At 40.5% G+C, this 15,832-nt stretch overlaps 1 protein-coding gene across 1 annotated transcript in view; it reads right to left on the bottom strand.

The window, feature by feature from the left end:
- Positions 1-6,379: 6,379 nt before the first annotated feature.
- NR1H4 (nuclear receptor subfamily 1 group H member 4) overlaps positions 6,380-15,832 on the bottom strand; it is a 55,266-nt gene continuing 45,813 nt past the window's right edge. Inside the window, exons 9-10 of the mRNA XM_041409786.1 lie at positions 7,989-8,102; positions 6,380-6,918 (exon numbers count right to left, since the gene is read on the bottom strand). Of these exons, the coding sequence (XP_041265720.1) occupies positions 6,680-6,918; positions 7,989-8,102 (353 nt within the window). The 3' untranslated portion in view covers positions 6,380-6,679. The remainder of the gene's footprint in view (positions 6,919-7,988; positions 8,103-15,832) is intronic.

Here is a 15,832-nt window from a genome sequence, read left to right as displayed (position 1 = left end):
TATATTTAAGTGATTAACTAGAATATAAGGCTATTAAAAAACCACTTCTTAATCATGATGGAAGTTTTTCTATAATCTCAGGCTTTGACTTCAAAACCTTCTTAGCTAACAGCACTAAGAAGTGAATGGGTCACCTATCTGATAATAGCAGTGGGTTATCCTTCTCACATTGCTCCTTGTAGAAGGGGAAAACTACTACTTTTTAAATCAGAGGTAACTGGGGAATCTAGTCTTTCATCTGCTTCAGGGTAGACTTTAGTATTAAAAAAAAAAAAAGTATTATACATGTACACAGGATTTAAACATTTCAAAAGGCATTTACCTGAACTGCATTCTGCATGGTCACCTGCTTTACATTAGTTTCTCCTCCTGGGGAAAAAGCAGAGATTTTTATTACAGTCTCTCATGCTTTCATGAAAATCCTGAGAAAAACCCATCAGCGCTGTTTTGGAAAAATAAGAATAAGTCTAATAGGAAGGGAAGGGGAAAGAGGGAAATGTCATAGTAGCTAAGGTTGTGATCCAGTATTCATTGAACTTCAGTTTTCTGCCCTTAAATAAAAGTGCAGCTATTACAGCAAAAGTAGCAACTAACTTTGCATGCATAAGCAATGTTCCAAAGTTGGCAAGATTTTTAGGAGCTGTATGACATTCATTTTGTCAAAGAGTAATGCACATACTTCAAACATTTTTTGGATTTAACACTGTTGGCTCTGATTTTTCCTTCCAAGTTATCACAAGTGTATCTCGTACATGTGTGCAGACAGAGATACGCATCCTGGGTTTACACTAAATACTTTGAATATCATGAAAACCTTAAAACAAAGAAATAATTTTGATGAATAAGATTTTCTCTTAAAGAATCCTAGAAGGGTGTGGGTTGGAAGGGATCTTAAAGATCTTCAGGTTCTAGCACTGACACATGAGAGAAATCAATGTTTTTATAAATCTCTGCTGTGATTGTGACTTTGCAGGCAGCATGCATGCACTGTTTTCAACAGAATGCTGCAAACTACTGCAGCAACATAGTTATCAGTACAAATCCCTGGCAAAATGAACATTAGGGAAACTTTGGAAACAATGCAGTCAATGCTTTCTCTCCTGAAGCCAACACTGTATTTTCCAGCAATGCTTTCAACCATGGGAAAATCTAGCACAAGCTCTACACTGGGCTAAGGATTAGTAAGTCTTTCCCTGGAGGCTCCAGGTCTAAAGATATGCAGCATTGCCAGGTTAGCTGCATGCATTTGTACAGAGGGTATTTCTCCATAATAACTTTCCAGTGGTATTTTACAATGTCATAAAGTTCCTATCTGCGGCTTGAAACCTGTTTAAAACTACTTACTTGCTCTCCTACTCAATAGCTGCAATAAAATTTCATCTTACCGATTGAACTGAAAACCAGATTGCAGACATTATCAGGCATTTTTAACTCATCTGTTTTCATTTAAAATTAGGTATTTTTCCTCTCCTGTACCAGATATTTAGGCTTTGTATGTAGATGGCATCTGCTTCTCTCCTGCACAACCTGGCCTTCCTATGACAAAAGGTTGAACAGCCCATCACAGAAAACACAATTCTTGTAAAAATTCTCACCCTTTCATCCTGCACAGAAAGCAGAATGGTGTCACTTTCTCCCCCTTGCTCCTTCCCACTGCCTTAAACCTCATAGACTACGTGGGACCACATGTGTCAGGCATTTCAAACAACTTACCTCTACGACTGGCAAATGAGCAACCAGTTTGGTTTCAGGTGAAGACACTTCCTTGTACCAGGACTGCTAGCACTTCTCAGACCTTGTCAGATACTCCAGTGATATCTTTCCCCTTCCTTTTATTTCTAGGGAAGGAAAAAAAAAAGAGACATCCTCTCCTTGATGTCATATTTCCTTCTACGAATGAACAAGGGAAGGGAAGGGTATATACCAAGCATTACTAATGAGCATGTTATGCTTCCCACAGCTTTGTCCAGGGGAATACGTTTTCCTTTGGCATAAGAAAGCTATTGTCCTAAGAGAAGCTCAATAAGAGGCTTCATTGATTAAAAAAAAATAAATAAATAAAACAACAGCAGAACAGCCAGTAAAGAAGCTGGTCTCATTAAAATAAGGAGTTCCATATAGGCTAACAAGAGCTCCAGCATATTAACTGCCAAGGGAAAACAAAAGACAGCCTAATTCACAGGGAGCACTCAAAACATGAACAAAGGAAAATATTCACACTGCAGCTATCAGAGGAATGCTCAGCATCTGCAGTTTTGTGGCATGCCTAACAAAAACTAGTCTTGCCAAAAAAAAAAAAAAAAAAAAAGGAGATTGAGGAAAATTGTGGCACTTGAACTTCAAGGGCCTGCTCTTCTAAATCAAGTTATTTTGTAAGCCCATATGTCAAAACTCCCTAGAAAGTCAAAAGGCTTCACTTATTATCAGGGCATCTGAAAAACACTTAACAAAAACCCCCTTTGATGATGAGAGCTACAGTGCACGAATTTTGAGTTGAAAAGTAATATAGTAACAATTGCCCATTTTCAGATGCCAAACTGTTCAGCTCAGGGATTGCAGGGAATGCAGATTAATGTAGCCTTATCACTTACTGCAAGAGGCACAGGATGAGAAGACCCAGATCTGCCACCTTCAAGTAGTCAGCCTGCAAATGTGCAGAAGGTGCTGTGGTGAGGTGAATACTGCAGTACCAGGCAGAGTCATAACCAAATCTGACTTCTTCTAAAACCAGTTGGGTTCCCTGCATCAGAAAGCTGTACATAATGAACGAAGTAAGTATCTGATACTGAATTTTGGCAGCTCCAGATAGGACTGCATCAGTTTCTACACACGCCAGTTTTATCCACTGTCATTCAACAGGCATTTGGTGTTCAGACACTGAAGTTTGTGAAAGAAAGGACCTCAGAATAAAAGTACACTGTAACACATCCCCCACATAGCTCCATGCCGTGCCATTCTCATTTCCAGGCAGACCTTGATACCCTCAAGGTCCCTTGGGACAGAAGACTGAATAAGCCCATCACAATAGAAACAATTCTTTTAATAATGCTTCCCCTTCCTCCTACTGTTTCTGGTGTTGTTCCTTCCCCATTTTCCCCTCCCTGCTTCACCCCTTAAAACAAGGAAGACACCAGAAACTCATGAGCTTTTCCCAACCAGGGGCCAACCAGTGCAGTTCCAAGCTCAGTAAGCATAGAGGTCCCCCACCACCAACCCCACTTTCAGAAAACCCCTCATTTTTGCTGGTACTTCTGCTGCCAATGGCTCTGTGGGATGGAAGGAGAGGAGCTGTCACCTAGCCACACCTTACAGCTGGATCAATAGACACTGATTTACTGGGAGACAGGTGGTCAGCCGCAAATGATGTATCAGGAGAGGCAAGAATTGCCTTCAGCTGGTTGAGTGCCAAACCTCCAGTGAAGGACTAGAGCTAAGGATCAGCACCAGCAAGAGAGATGAGAAAAACATCCCTATGTATTCACACATGGCATAGGGACAGGCATTCCTCAGGAAAGGGGGTGCAGACACACCCTGGACAGGACCCACACAGACTTGTGAGACCACAGTTTGCCTGTGGAGAGCAGAGAGATGCCCAGCACTTTTCATCCAGACACTGAGAAACAGCAGAGTCAGCAAATAGTACAGCACTTTACACAAATACTTCAGGGTGTTAACACATGTTCTTAGATACTCCATGAGATAGCCTACTTAGGATCAGCTGTATCAGGATTTATAGATCACTCAGTGGGCCCCAACCAGCAAGACATGCTACACTAATTACAACCCATTCTGTAGCAGAAGATGAACCGAGTCAAAATCCCATTTTACTTGACTGAACAGTTTACATATAAACAAACAAACAAAATCCACAACTCTACAGATAGCTGAAACATTGATGAAGCAGCCATTGACCTAGCTTAAGTGGAACCCAAAGGTATTCACAGGCTCATTAAACTGCCTTCTGTTAACAGGCTCATTAAGAAAACACTTGGGTAGAAACATTTCTACATCTTCACCCTATATTTAAGATATATAACATCATCTTGTATTCCATCAACACCCAAAGTCACAACAGTCTAACCCAGAGCAACTGGATTAGACTTGACAGCATCTACTGAAACCCATGTTTATAAACACACTGAAATGAAAGAAGCTGTCATGTCAGTATCTGTTGAAACCTACTACAGGATAGTCAAGATTTTTTTTTTTTACAGACACATCTACTAACATGCAAAAGAAAAAGGGTAAGCACAAGAGACATCCACCGAACGGAGCGCTACTCCATCACTACAGCAATTTCAGAGCCTTTTCGTTGCATTGCCGAGTCAGCAGGAGCTCTGCTTCCCTGGGGAGGCCTCAGAGGCACGAAAGAGAAAGAACCAGACCAGTCAGTCCGAGGTGATGGGCTTTACGGCGGCGACCAACTCCTTACATTAAGGCACGCTGACTGCTCTCCCCAGACTGCCTTTCCACGCCTCTCCGTGAAGTGCACACGAGCACAGGCAGCGAGCACGCTCTCCCCTTCCAAATAGCAACAAAGGCCCTGGGTACACCTGTCAGAGCAGAGAAACCCACTTGAGATCAGGGAGGAGCACTTCGTCTCGACAGCTGCCATCTCCGCAGGAGACATGCAGACGGCTGCTTTCCCACAGGAGCATCCAGTTTGGGCAGAGGCTGGTTAGCACCAGACACACTGCCCCAGCAGCTCCCCCACACACATAAGTCCTTCTCTCCCTCCCATTTCTAACCCACAATTCTTCCAGCAAAGCAACACGGAGGGGAGCATTTTTTGATGCCCATTTAGCAGGCTGCTGGCTGGCCACAGTCAGGAGTAGCTTATTATGACTTAAATATAAAATCGTGTATTATTCTGAAATATCCACCAGGTACAATTTCAAATGCCAGTTAGGCCTTATAGCTCCTAAAGGAATACATGTACTTTTTCCCATGTCTTGATCTGACACTATGCCAAAGATGACACACAGCATCCCTGTAACACGGCCAGCTTTTGGGCAAAGAAAGGAGCCAGACGCTTTTCGGCTTATTAAGCAATATGAATGAGTGTTTTAGCCAAGAGCACTGGGGCAAATTTCCTACAGAAACAGCACTGCATCCTCAAACGCCTGCGTAGGGCACAGGAGAGACTGGTTTGAAAGCGGTTATGCAAAAACTCTCCCCTCTCCCTTCCCCAGGGTAAGTTTCGAGGCACTTCCCTTCCGACATCCGCGACTGAGTCGCTGGATGAGCTGCTGCCGCTGGACGGGTGACCGGGCCGATGCCAGCGAGCGGCTCCGCCCAGCATCGGGCTCTGCCGGGGCTCCCCCACACGCGGGACCCGCGTTCCCAGCAGACGGGCGGCACCCCCCGAGGCCGCCGCTCCGGAGCTGCGAGCCCGGGGCACCGCGGCGAGCGGGGCTCCGCCGCAGCGCCCCGCTCCCCGCCGGGCCGGGACCGCACGCGCTGCCCCTCAGCCGCCCCGCACCTCCCCCGCGGGCCGGGACCAGGGCCGGGCCACCGCCACCCCCCGGTGCGGCTGCTGTCACACCCACCGCTCTGCCACGCCGTGCTGTGCTGTCCTGCCCCGTGCCGTGCCGGGCCGTGCTCCCACGGCGCAGCGGGCGCCGCCGCGCCAGCCGCTCCTTTCGAAAGCGCCAATCGGCGCCGGGGGCGGGGCCGTGCCCGCCGCACCTGGCCCGGAGCCGCCGCACCGCCCCGCTCCCGGAACAGCGGCTCCGGGCTGGGACATCACCTCCGGGCTGGAACACGGCCCCGGGCTGGGACACGGCCCGCCTGCAGCCCCGGGTGCTGGGAGCCGAAGGGCGGCGGCACTCTGGCCGCAGCGCTCGGCACAGCGCTGCCCCCGCCGCCGGGGCTTGCACGGCCGGGAGCGGAGCCCGGCACGAGGAGTCCCTCCACCCTGCCTGCAGCCCCCGGCCGCATCCGCAGCCCCGCGCACAGCACCCAGACACGCTTACCTGGCCCAGGGGTGCTGCTGGGGGTATTTTTGAGAGCCATTAAGCACCAGCAAAGTCATAAAGTAAAATAACCTGTGACACACCTTCACAAAGTAAAGATACTGTGTAATTTTTACTTCGAAATAATAATGCAATTGAAGTTACATGTTATATCATTAAAAGATTTTTTGTGTGTATGTGGTTTTTCTCCATTACATAATTTTTCATCTTGTGAAGAAATAACATCTTGCACACCTTAACATGAACACATTTCAGAGTTGAACAGCAAATGACTATGACATTAACCATTTCAGCTGGTTTATTACTGTAACCATCTGGAATATATTCTTTGTCAGAGGTAAAGAACAAAAAAACACTACAATGAAAAATTATGAACGGAAACTTGCGTTTCCCCATTTCTTTACAGAGGAACAGTTACTGCAATCAGCTCAGTTGCAGCAGGAATTAATTGGGTTCCTCTGAAGAGCTGGTACGCTCCTTCTGGTCAGAGGGTATAAATATAGAAAAAGTTATACTCACGTGGGAGGATCTGATAGCTATACAATATTCTGTGCATAGTGAACAAAATTACTTTTATGAATCCATGGCATGTTTCTATAAAAATGCAGTAAAGAAAATATAATGCACCGTGGGAACTTCTCTATGAAAATAAGTGCTATGTGGTCCTTTAAAAAGATATTTCTCCTAAAATAAAGAAGTATCCATCACTGCACATCCCAGATCTCACAGAGAAGAGGTGTGAATTTGTGATCATTCACTCTCCATGACATCAGCATCTCTGCATGATGATGGTTAAATGTCCGTAATTCTGTGAGACGGCCCAGAAGACATGCAAAATGTTGAGGGTTATCTGGGTGGTGAAGTTTGCAGACTTTTTGTAGGATATCCAGCAGTGGTTCTTGAAGCCTTTCCACAGAATCTCTGTCCTTTATGTATTGTCGATCTGATTATGGTTTTAAAGAGAAGAAGTGATTAGCAAGTATATGCTCTTACACATTGCAAATATTTACACTGATAAGTTAATATAAAAATGTTCAAATATTTACAATGGGCACCGATGTTCATACCATACAAAGACTATTTAGTTTCAAATTAATATGAAATAGAAATGTTTAATGCTGTATTTTTGCTTTAAGGAGTTTCATGTAACCTTCTCACTTCTAGCTAGAGAATACTTTTAACCTTCTCAAAAACTGAAGTGTTTTAACTCTGCAAAGTTTCACTGGAGTTCTATCATCATCTCTCCATGTGGTTCTGCACCAGAGTATGTCATGCAATGCATTGCAAAAACTGAGCAATACCCTAAGTCCTTGGAGGTGTAGTACTCCTGGGGAATTTAGCCAGAAGAGAGGAGTGTAAAAGCAGGTCACCAGGGTGAAATCAAGGATCTTCATCCTCAGATTAAATTTCCTTGTTAGAAAATAATTGTATATTTATTTTGTTCATATGGAAACCTGTGTTTGAATACTTGGACTGGGAGGAGAAGAGAAGGATGGGATTTTTGGTGTAAAAAAAATGTTCTGAGACACACATACTCAAAGAGTGATAGAAATGCTTCACGTTCCCATCTTTCATGAAACCTGATTTGGAAACCTCCCAATAAAGTCTGAAGACTTTCATTGCCATACTCTAAGTTATTCTAGGTTTCCTAATTTCCCTTTAAAATATGTGGAATTCCACAGTGGTCAGTGGTGATGTGCATTTAGCCACATCTGGGGTTTTCTGAAGGAAGAAGCCTGTTTTGCTAAGCAGTGAAGAGATACCCATAATTTTTAAAAGCATGTTCTTTAAGCAGTTTCTTCCTTGTATGCAAAACCAAATGGTGTAGCAGGACATTTGGAGTTTGTATTTCTGTGCTTGTTTTCTGGTTTAACAACTGAATACACAGAATGGGCGTGCACATTCACTTGCTCCATGTAGAATGTACTCCATGTAAGTTTTTACAAATCTCACATCTGCTCCTCATGCTTTCTTTCCAGAACTACTAATATTTAATTCTGGATGAGAAGTTACCTGGAGACAGGATAACTATGGCTGTGAGCAGTGCATATTCTTCCTGTGTCATCTTCAGCTCTCCAATGCTTTTATAAAAATTAAACATGGGAGTTATGAATTCATCTGAGATACCTGTGAGAATGAAAAAAATAGTTATAGTATGTCTTAGTTATTGAAGCACTCTGCTTTATTGCTACACAGCAATTATTTCATATTTCATATTGACTGTCTTGGTGGAAGAAACCTACTACAGAAATCATGGTGCAAGACAGTTAGTTACAAAAGCACATCCTTGTTTTCCAGAGCAAACTAGACACAGGCAAACACTGGCAATTTCTTTTTGCATGGTTTCAAAGCATTTTTTTTTTCAAGCAATTCATTTCACTCTGCAGGTTTGTCCATCTGGCTCTTCAAGACAAGTCTCACAGGTGGTTTCCTTGTCTGCTGATAATCCTCTTTGTGAAGCAGACCCTGTGTTCCCTGTCTCTGCATTAGTTATGTGGAAACCTCTCAGGGTGTACGGTTTAATTCCAGCCCAACTCTACAGCCAACTGCCTTGGGCAGTTGCTTCAGTTGTCTCCATAAAGACACTTAATTACTCCCTTTATGTAGCCTGAAACTTTCATTAGGTCTAGGATTACCTGTAGTCCAAGATCAACTTGCTTGCAACTACTACTACCTTAAAGCATAAAACAATGTATTATAAAACACAGAGCCAAAAATAGCTAAACTCCAGGCCTATTTAAGAATAGGATCATGTGATTCTCTCACCCTCAGCAGAAGCCTTTGGGGTTTCCAGACTAAGGCATGTCAATGGGACTTCTTCTTGCTGACTTTGTCATCAGGTCACAGTGTTCTTAGTTAGCCTTAAATTACAGATGTACTCCATCCTGCTCTTTGGTGTAAAAGAGAAGTTCTGAGATATCAAACTTATTCCTTTTTTAAATGACATGTGAGTCACTCAGAGCAGGCACCAAACTATTGACAGTGGCTGCTGGCAGCTCTGAAGCAGTGTAGACATCCAAATCAGTGGTTCTGCAGCAAGAACCTTTTCGCCTTCCTTGGCTGAAAGGATGGAAACCTCCTTGGTCCCCACAGATGAGGGCAATAGGATCTCTTGTAGATTTAATCTTAATTTTGAGCTGTTCTAGGAGAAGTCTTTATAACTTCCTTTGGAAACCATGTGAATTAATGCAGGTTTGAGTGTACAACACCAAGCTGAAGTCCAGGACTAATGAGGTTTGGAGTGCCCCCAGTAGGCAAAATTCAAACTGAAACTCAGCATGTGGAACTTAAAGAAAGGAAACATGAAGTCATTTGACTCAGTTATGAAACAGTCACATTTTGCTGTGACAGTGAATTTACTTCAAGCAGTGGAATAGTTATGTGTCCCAATAGTTATGTGAAGGAATGGTCTTGTAGGGTGTGGTTTATTTTGTGGCTGAGTCATGTGTTTAAACACATTGCATGGGCAATCTATGTTCACTTCACTTCAGTTTACAAGCCACAAGTCTTGTTTCCATGATGAGTTCAATACTACGGAGTCTAAGTAAATTAAAGGATACGTGTGATGTGGGTCAGCTCGTCCTGTAGAAGTTAGTAACACAGCTGGCCCTTCTTACACAGCAAACAATAGTCATAGCATCTAATGTGCTGCCAGGCTTATGTTGTTAGTCATCAGCATTAACTACTTAAAATTTTGAATACCTGTTATTGCTAAATTTTGGAGAACCACCTGTCTCCCTCTTGGGTGGTTTTAAATGCCTAGGTTCCTTATAATATGTAAGTAGCACATATATACAGAACACCAAAGTCTTAAAGTTTGCATGCAAGTAGGAAAAAAAAAGAAGCAAAAAGCTGGGCCCTAAAGCAGAGCAAAAGAATTCCTTTTGTGGAAATGAGTAGCTCAGCAACAACATGAGAAAAATCTAAGACAAAGTTGATATTTTTAGAAGTCTCTGTGCAAGGTATTGTGCCACTGGGCACAATCATATTGACAGGAAACAAGACATGGTAGGAAGTGGGCTGTGACTGACTCCCATCATTTGTTTCTCATATTCATAATTTGAAGGGTTTTTCTCTTTTTTCTTTTGAAGGTCAGATTAGCTTTCATCTGGATTAATTTATTGCTTTTGGTGACCCCAAACTCCTCAAATCCTATTGTCTATATAGAAGAAGTAGGATGAAAATGGTGCTGGCAAACAGGATATGGAAGAGCTAGTGAGGACTTAAATTCACGTCCTCACTGCTCCAAACAATGCCTAAGCATGTAATGAAACAATCCCTGCCCAGAGAGCTTCTAAGAGCTTACATTAACTATGTAAGGGTGAAGCAAAAAAAGAGAACAGATGTGAAAGAAAATTAAATTACTGCAGAGAACTCTGCAATAGTGTACTGCAAACAGAGAAATAAAACCACAGAGATGAAAGGGAATTGTAGAGGGATCTTTAAACTGATATAATGATTTACCACTTTTCCTAGGCAGAACAGAACTTCAAAATCTTTAAACTGATATATGTCACAAGACAATTATGAAAAAAATCCGTGAAAAACAAGCAGTTTTGGAACTAGGATAATGGAATATTTTCTCTTAGTAGTTTTGCTGTCACCCCACCTATGCTGGAGTTTCCCTGCTATTACTTCATCTTCCTGCATGGACGTTACACAAATCTTGTTTTCCGTCACAAGAGGGGGCTGTTTTCTAATGTGATTGTAAACGCTTCGGTTTGGATTTAATAAGCTCCAACACAAAGAAGAAAAAAAAAACAGGGAACACAGGAAACAGATGTTTATAGTTCTTACTTTTTTTTTTCCCTAGCTACTGTATGAGATGTTGCCACTTCAGATTATCAGAACAAGAATTAAGGGTGATTTGGTGCTTGTAACTGGAAAGGCTAGAAAAGAAGTGTTACATGATTTTCCCAAAGTCATTACTACAAGTTATAGCTCAAAAGTGAAAAAAAAAAAAAATCAAATAAATGAAATTATATTTCTGGCCTCACTGAGAACAGAAAAGTTAGTTCTGCCTTACCTTCAATATTTAGATCAGATGAGAGGCCTGCACACTGCTGTCAGGCAGGCAGAGCTTCCTGGTCACTGATAATGGTGCCTCCTTCCTAACTTTCTTCAAAAAGGTTTCAAAACCTTGTTTCATGCAGCATTATGGCAGTAAGAACATGCTTATCCTTCATATGTCATTGGGCATCTTTCTGTGTTACACAAATTCCTACCTCACCCAACTCAGCCACCTGCAGAAGATGCTGCAGATCATTTGATTGTTTTGTTATGTTCATGCATGTCTGGCTGTAAACCCAAGGGTGATCAGTGGGAAATACAAGCTTTTCTGAGTGCAGCTTTGCAGCATCAAACTGGAGCATATTTAAAACCATGAACATTATTTACTCAACATCCCTTATTTGCACAAGTTCATCCCCCTCTGTAGTTCAAGGCGCAGCATTACTTTAGACCTTGTCTTTTTTAGAGTTTTGTTGCTATGATTACTCTTTAAAGGTAAGATGACTGATACCTTCGTAAGGTTTACAGTTTCAGGCCATGAACAATTATCTGGTTAACATAATCCTGGAATACATGTATTTACTGTGATATCAAGTCAGTATTGCCAGCTTTTTGAGACGGCATTCTCTCTTCTATTTTGGCTGTTTTGCAAAACTGAATAATTAATCTATTGCAAGAAGAAAGCTTGAGAGTAAATGCTAATTAACAGTAACTAACGCTGGGTTATTAATATAGATAGAGATCATTTTTTCTTGATAAACATTGAAACATTAGTGAATATGAAACCAAGTGTATATTAGTAGCTGCTTTATGCAAATAAAATATTCTAATTACTCACAAACTTAAATTTTATCTTTCACATTATTCCATCTACCAAAACTGTTTTTCATGCTGCTTATTAGCTCTCCCCTCTGAGCTATTCAAATGTATAAATGGCACTTTAAACGCAACCAAATTCATCCCTGTGATGCTGAGTGCCAAATCAGGAGAAAATCTAGCCAGGAGAGAAGACACACCAGAGCATAGGCACATTATTTTCTGTCTGCTGTTACCTTGTAGGGGTTAAACGGCCAACTTAAAAGAGACTTAGCATGTGCTGAGCAGAACTCACAACCAAGTATCAAAACACAGTCTTCTTTAAAGCAATCCATAGGACCTCTGTTGAGTCATAATTGCAAACAAAGAAATCTTAGTAAAAAAAAACCCCAAAAAATTGCAAAAAAACCCAATCAAAAAAAACCAAAAAACCCAAGCCTGGAAGGAGGGTGAGGGTGCAAATGACCTTTCCACACACCCTCCTTTATCAATGGCCTGAATGCCTGCATTTAAAGAGAGAAATGTGGTCTGGCACACAGTAGCAGCATCTGCACTGCCTTGAGCTAGTCTTCATAGGCAGAGTCTGAAAATGATTTTTGGCCTGAAGAAACACATTTATGTAGAAGAAAAGAAAGAGATTGGGTTTCTGACATTTGTTTTTGCTTTCATGGGTATAGACCTATTGTGTAGATATGATTTAAATCATTTTAGGAATTTTAATTGTGCTTCAGGTACCTAGAACTGGATGACTTGGCATGGTAGATTGTGCAGAAACGGTATGTGAACAGAAAAGCTCTTTTGTATATTTTGCAATTTAGAGTGGTCTAAATTTCTAAATGTTTTGGGCAGTGTGCCAGTTTTGCCTTGAGTCACAGGATGATGTGTCTCCTTCCACGAGGATGCACATGACCATTTGGAGGGTTAGACACTTTGGACACATCAGTGAAGATCATTTTGTTTCTCTGCACAAACCCCAGCACAAGGAGGGTTTGAAGAACCACCCTTGCTCAGTGCTAAGAACCAAATTATAAAAGACAAAGGCAATGGAAGTTATTAGGTATCCATGTTCCAATACCAAACTTTGCTTTTGGTTCCAGGAGCCTCTTATCCAAATCAGTGGGAACTTTGTATCCCACGTTCAATGGCAAAAGGTGGCCTCTTGCCAAAGCTTTGAAAGTGCGGATTTTTTTTCCCTTGGATCTGAGTGTACTTCAGCACCTGTAACCCATCCAGGAAGACAACAGTGTGTTTCACAATGTCAGAGGTCCGGCTGCCAACTTAAAATTTGGGTCCAGATTCTTCCCTTTCTGTCAATATCAGTATTTTATTTCCCAATACTCGAATTCCTAGAACTGCTCTGTAGAGTAAAGTGATGAAATAAAAATCTCTGTCTTTTTATGACTACTGAAACCTGGTATCTTTAGAAACAACTACAAATCCTCACAGAAAAAAAAAATTCTGTATCTCAGCTCTGTTTTTTAAAAATAGTGTACTGCTCAATAATGGGGAGAATTTGCTTTTAAAATAACAGAAAACCAAAAAGCATTAAATTACTAGAATATCAGCCTTTTACAGAATGAGTCAATCACAATATGCTATATGCATAGTGAAGCATCAAATAAGATGAGTAAATGGCAACAAATCTCAGTAACATTAAATTTTAAAAGTCTGTATTTCTCATTAAGTCTCAATATGAGGGTGTGTAGGAGAGGATTTCAGTCACAGGAGCACCTAATGCAAGAATTTTCCTAACAGCTTATGGAGAAAGACCATCAGGGCTCCAACAGAGGCAGTCTCTGAGGTGCAGCAGGACTTGAGCAATATGCACAAGCTGAGAAATAAAAATACACCTCATCAGCATGAAAATGAAAATGAATGCTGATAATGCTCAAAGGTCATCGCCACCAGATCTCTGACTTCTTTATCAGAAAAAAAAACCCCCAAACATTCCATACAATCAGACCAGAAAATACATCAATATTAATAGATGAGAGCAGCTTCAAAGTGGACATGGTGGCAGGTGACAGAAATCTGGACAGCTTGTGACTTTTAGGCAGAATCATCACCACGCTCCCTGATTTTATGGATACAGGCATCAAAGCTTGACAATAGAACTTCTGTGATATTTAGACATTAGTCTGTACCTAAAAATATACAGACAAAATTCTGACTAACAGCAATAGTTTATGGCTGCTGGCATGACAATGTTTAGGACCTCACTAGGAGCCATAAATAATCCTGATGCTATTTTTTCATTTGTTATCTATAAACTTGATTTTCAAACTCCCACTCAGCCAACACTGACTTTCTTCTGATGCTCTCTGTTGTCTTTGTATGTTTCAGTTTGCTGCATTTAGCCTTTTTTGATTTTGTGTTTGTTTGTTTTCCAGTGAGGATAGTTTATGGCTGCTGGCATGACAATGTTTAGGACCTCACTAGGAGCCATAAATAATCCTGATGCTATTTTTTCATTTGTTATCTATAAACTTGATTTTCAAACTCCCACTCAGCCAACAGTGACTTTCTTCTGATGCTCTCTGTTGTCTTTGTATGTTTCAGTTGGCTGCATTTAGCCTTTTTGTTTTTGTGTTTGTTTGTTTTCCAGTGAGACACATGGAAAAAGAGGGGTTTAATCTCTTCTTGCCATTTTTGTCTCTTGGACTGGTCTATAACAAGATAATGGGCAGCTGCAGTTTTTAGTACCATTTGTCCTTACTGGTTAAGACTGGAAAAGATTGTTTACATTTCTACTCTAATGTCACATTTGGTACAGGCTACTATGAAACTTAGAGCCTTGGTGTTGAGTTCTATGACATTCAGGGGTGTAAACTGTATAATATTTAATATTTTTAATATTGAATATTCGTATTATTGAATATTTGTAATATTTTATTTTGCTATAATATATATTACATATTATTGAAATAACATTGAAAGCTCTATGTGTAAACAATGATAACAGAAGAATTTGGATGCCTTTCTATCATTTTGTTTAAACTTTGACACATGGAAATAATGAGGATTTAAACCACAAAAATAAGCTATTTCTGTAGCAGATATTTTAAAACTATTTCAAAGTTTCATTTATTTAAAAGTTAAATAGGTCCAGTAGCAGTAATTAAACTAGAAATGCAAAGATTTACTAGCTGCTTTTTTTATTGTCACAGCCCCATTAAATGCAGCAAAGGAAAATCTTTTAAAGTAGGTTTGAATTTGCACTAAGTAGAGAAATAAAATATATGAGTTATTTTATTCTGGCTATTAATAGAAGGGAAAAATGCAGTCAGCAGCAGTAAGCTGGATAATACATTGTCCTTTTGTAAGACACAGAGGGGGAAGTTCTAACATCAGAATTTCCTCTTATGTCATCAGCTTGATCCTGGCTTGAGGGAAGATGTTTTAGAAAGCTTCTTCCAAGAGCAAGAAGATACACATTTGTATTTATACACACGGAGGTTTAAAAAGTTATTGTGTTTCATTTCTTGGGAACTATTCAACCCGGGTTTTTGGTCTAAGAATTTGCTTTTAATTTACCCTTCAAAAGTGACCCCAACTACAAATCCTCACAGAATGTATTTATACACACGGAGGTTTACCAAAAACAAAACAAACAAACAAAAACAAAAAAAAAAACAAAAAAAAAAAAAAACCAAACCAAAACAAACAAAAAAAACCCCAAAAAAACCAAACAAACAAAAAAAAAACAAAAAAAAAAAAAAAACAAACCAAAACAAAAAAAAAAAAAACAAAAAAAAACCCAACAAAAAAAAACCCAAAAAAAAACGAATTGCAAGCAATATACTGCATTTGTTACTTGTCTTCAAAAATGATGAAAATATTTCACTGCAAACCAGAAAGAAAAAAAAAAAAAAAAAAAACCAAAAAAAAACGAATTGCAAGAAATATACCGCATTTGTTACTTGTCTTCGAATTTCTACACAAATTTCTTCTAAATTGTTCTACATAAAATGTAGTGGGTTTTTTTAGTCTGCAACATGACAGGTAAATATAGCTAAAGTAGGATACAATGT

The sequence above is a fragment of the Onychostruthus taczanowskii genome, unplaced genomic scaffold (genome assembly GCF_017590055.1).
Source record: "Onychostruthus taczanowskii isolate IOZ18803 unplaced genomic scaffold, ASM1759005v1 scaffold31, whole genome shotgun sequence".
In the NCBI taxonomy this organism is placed as follows: Eukaryota; Metazoa; Chordata; class Aves; order Passeriformes; family Passeridae; genus Onychostruthus; species Onychostruthus taczanowskii.
Note: the sequence above shows the minus strand (reverse complement) of the source record. Positions and strands in the feature narration are given on the sequence as shown.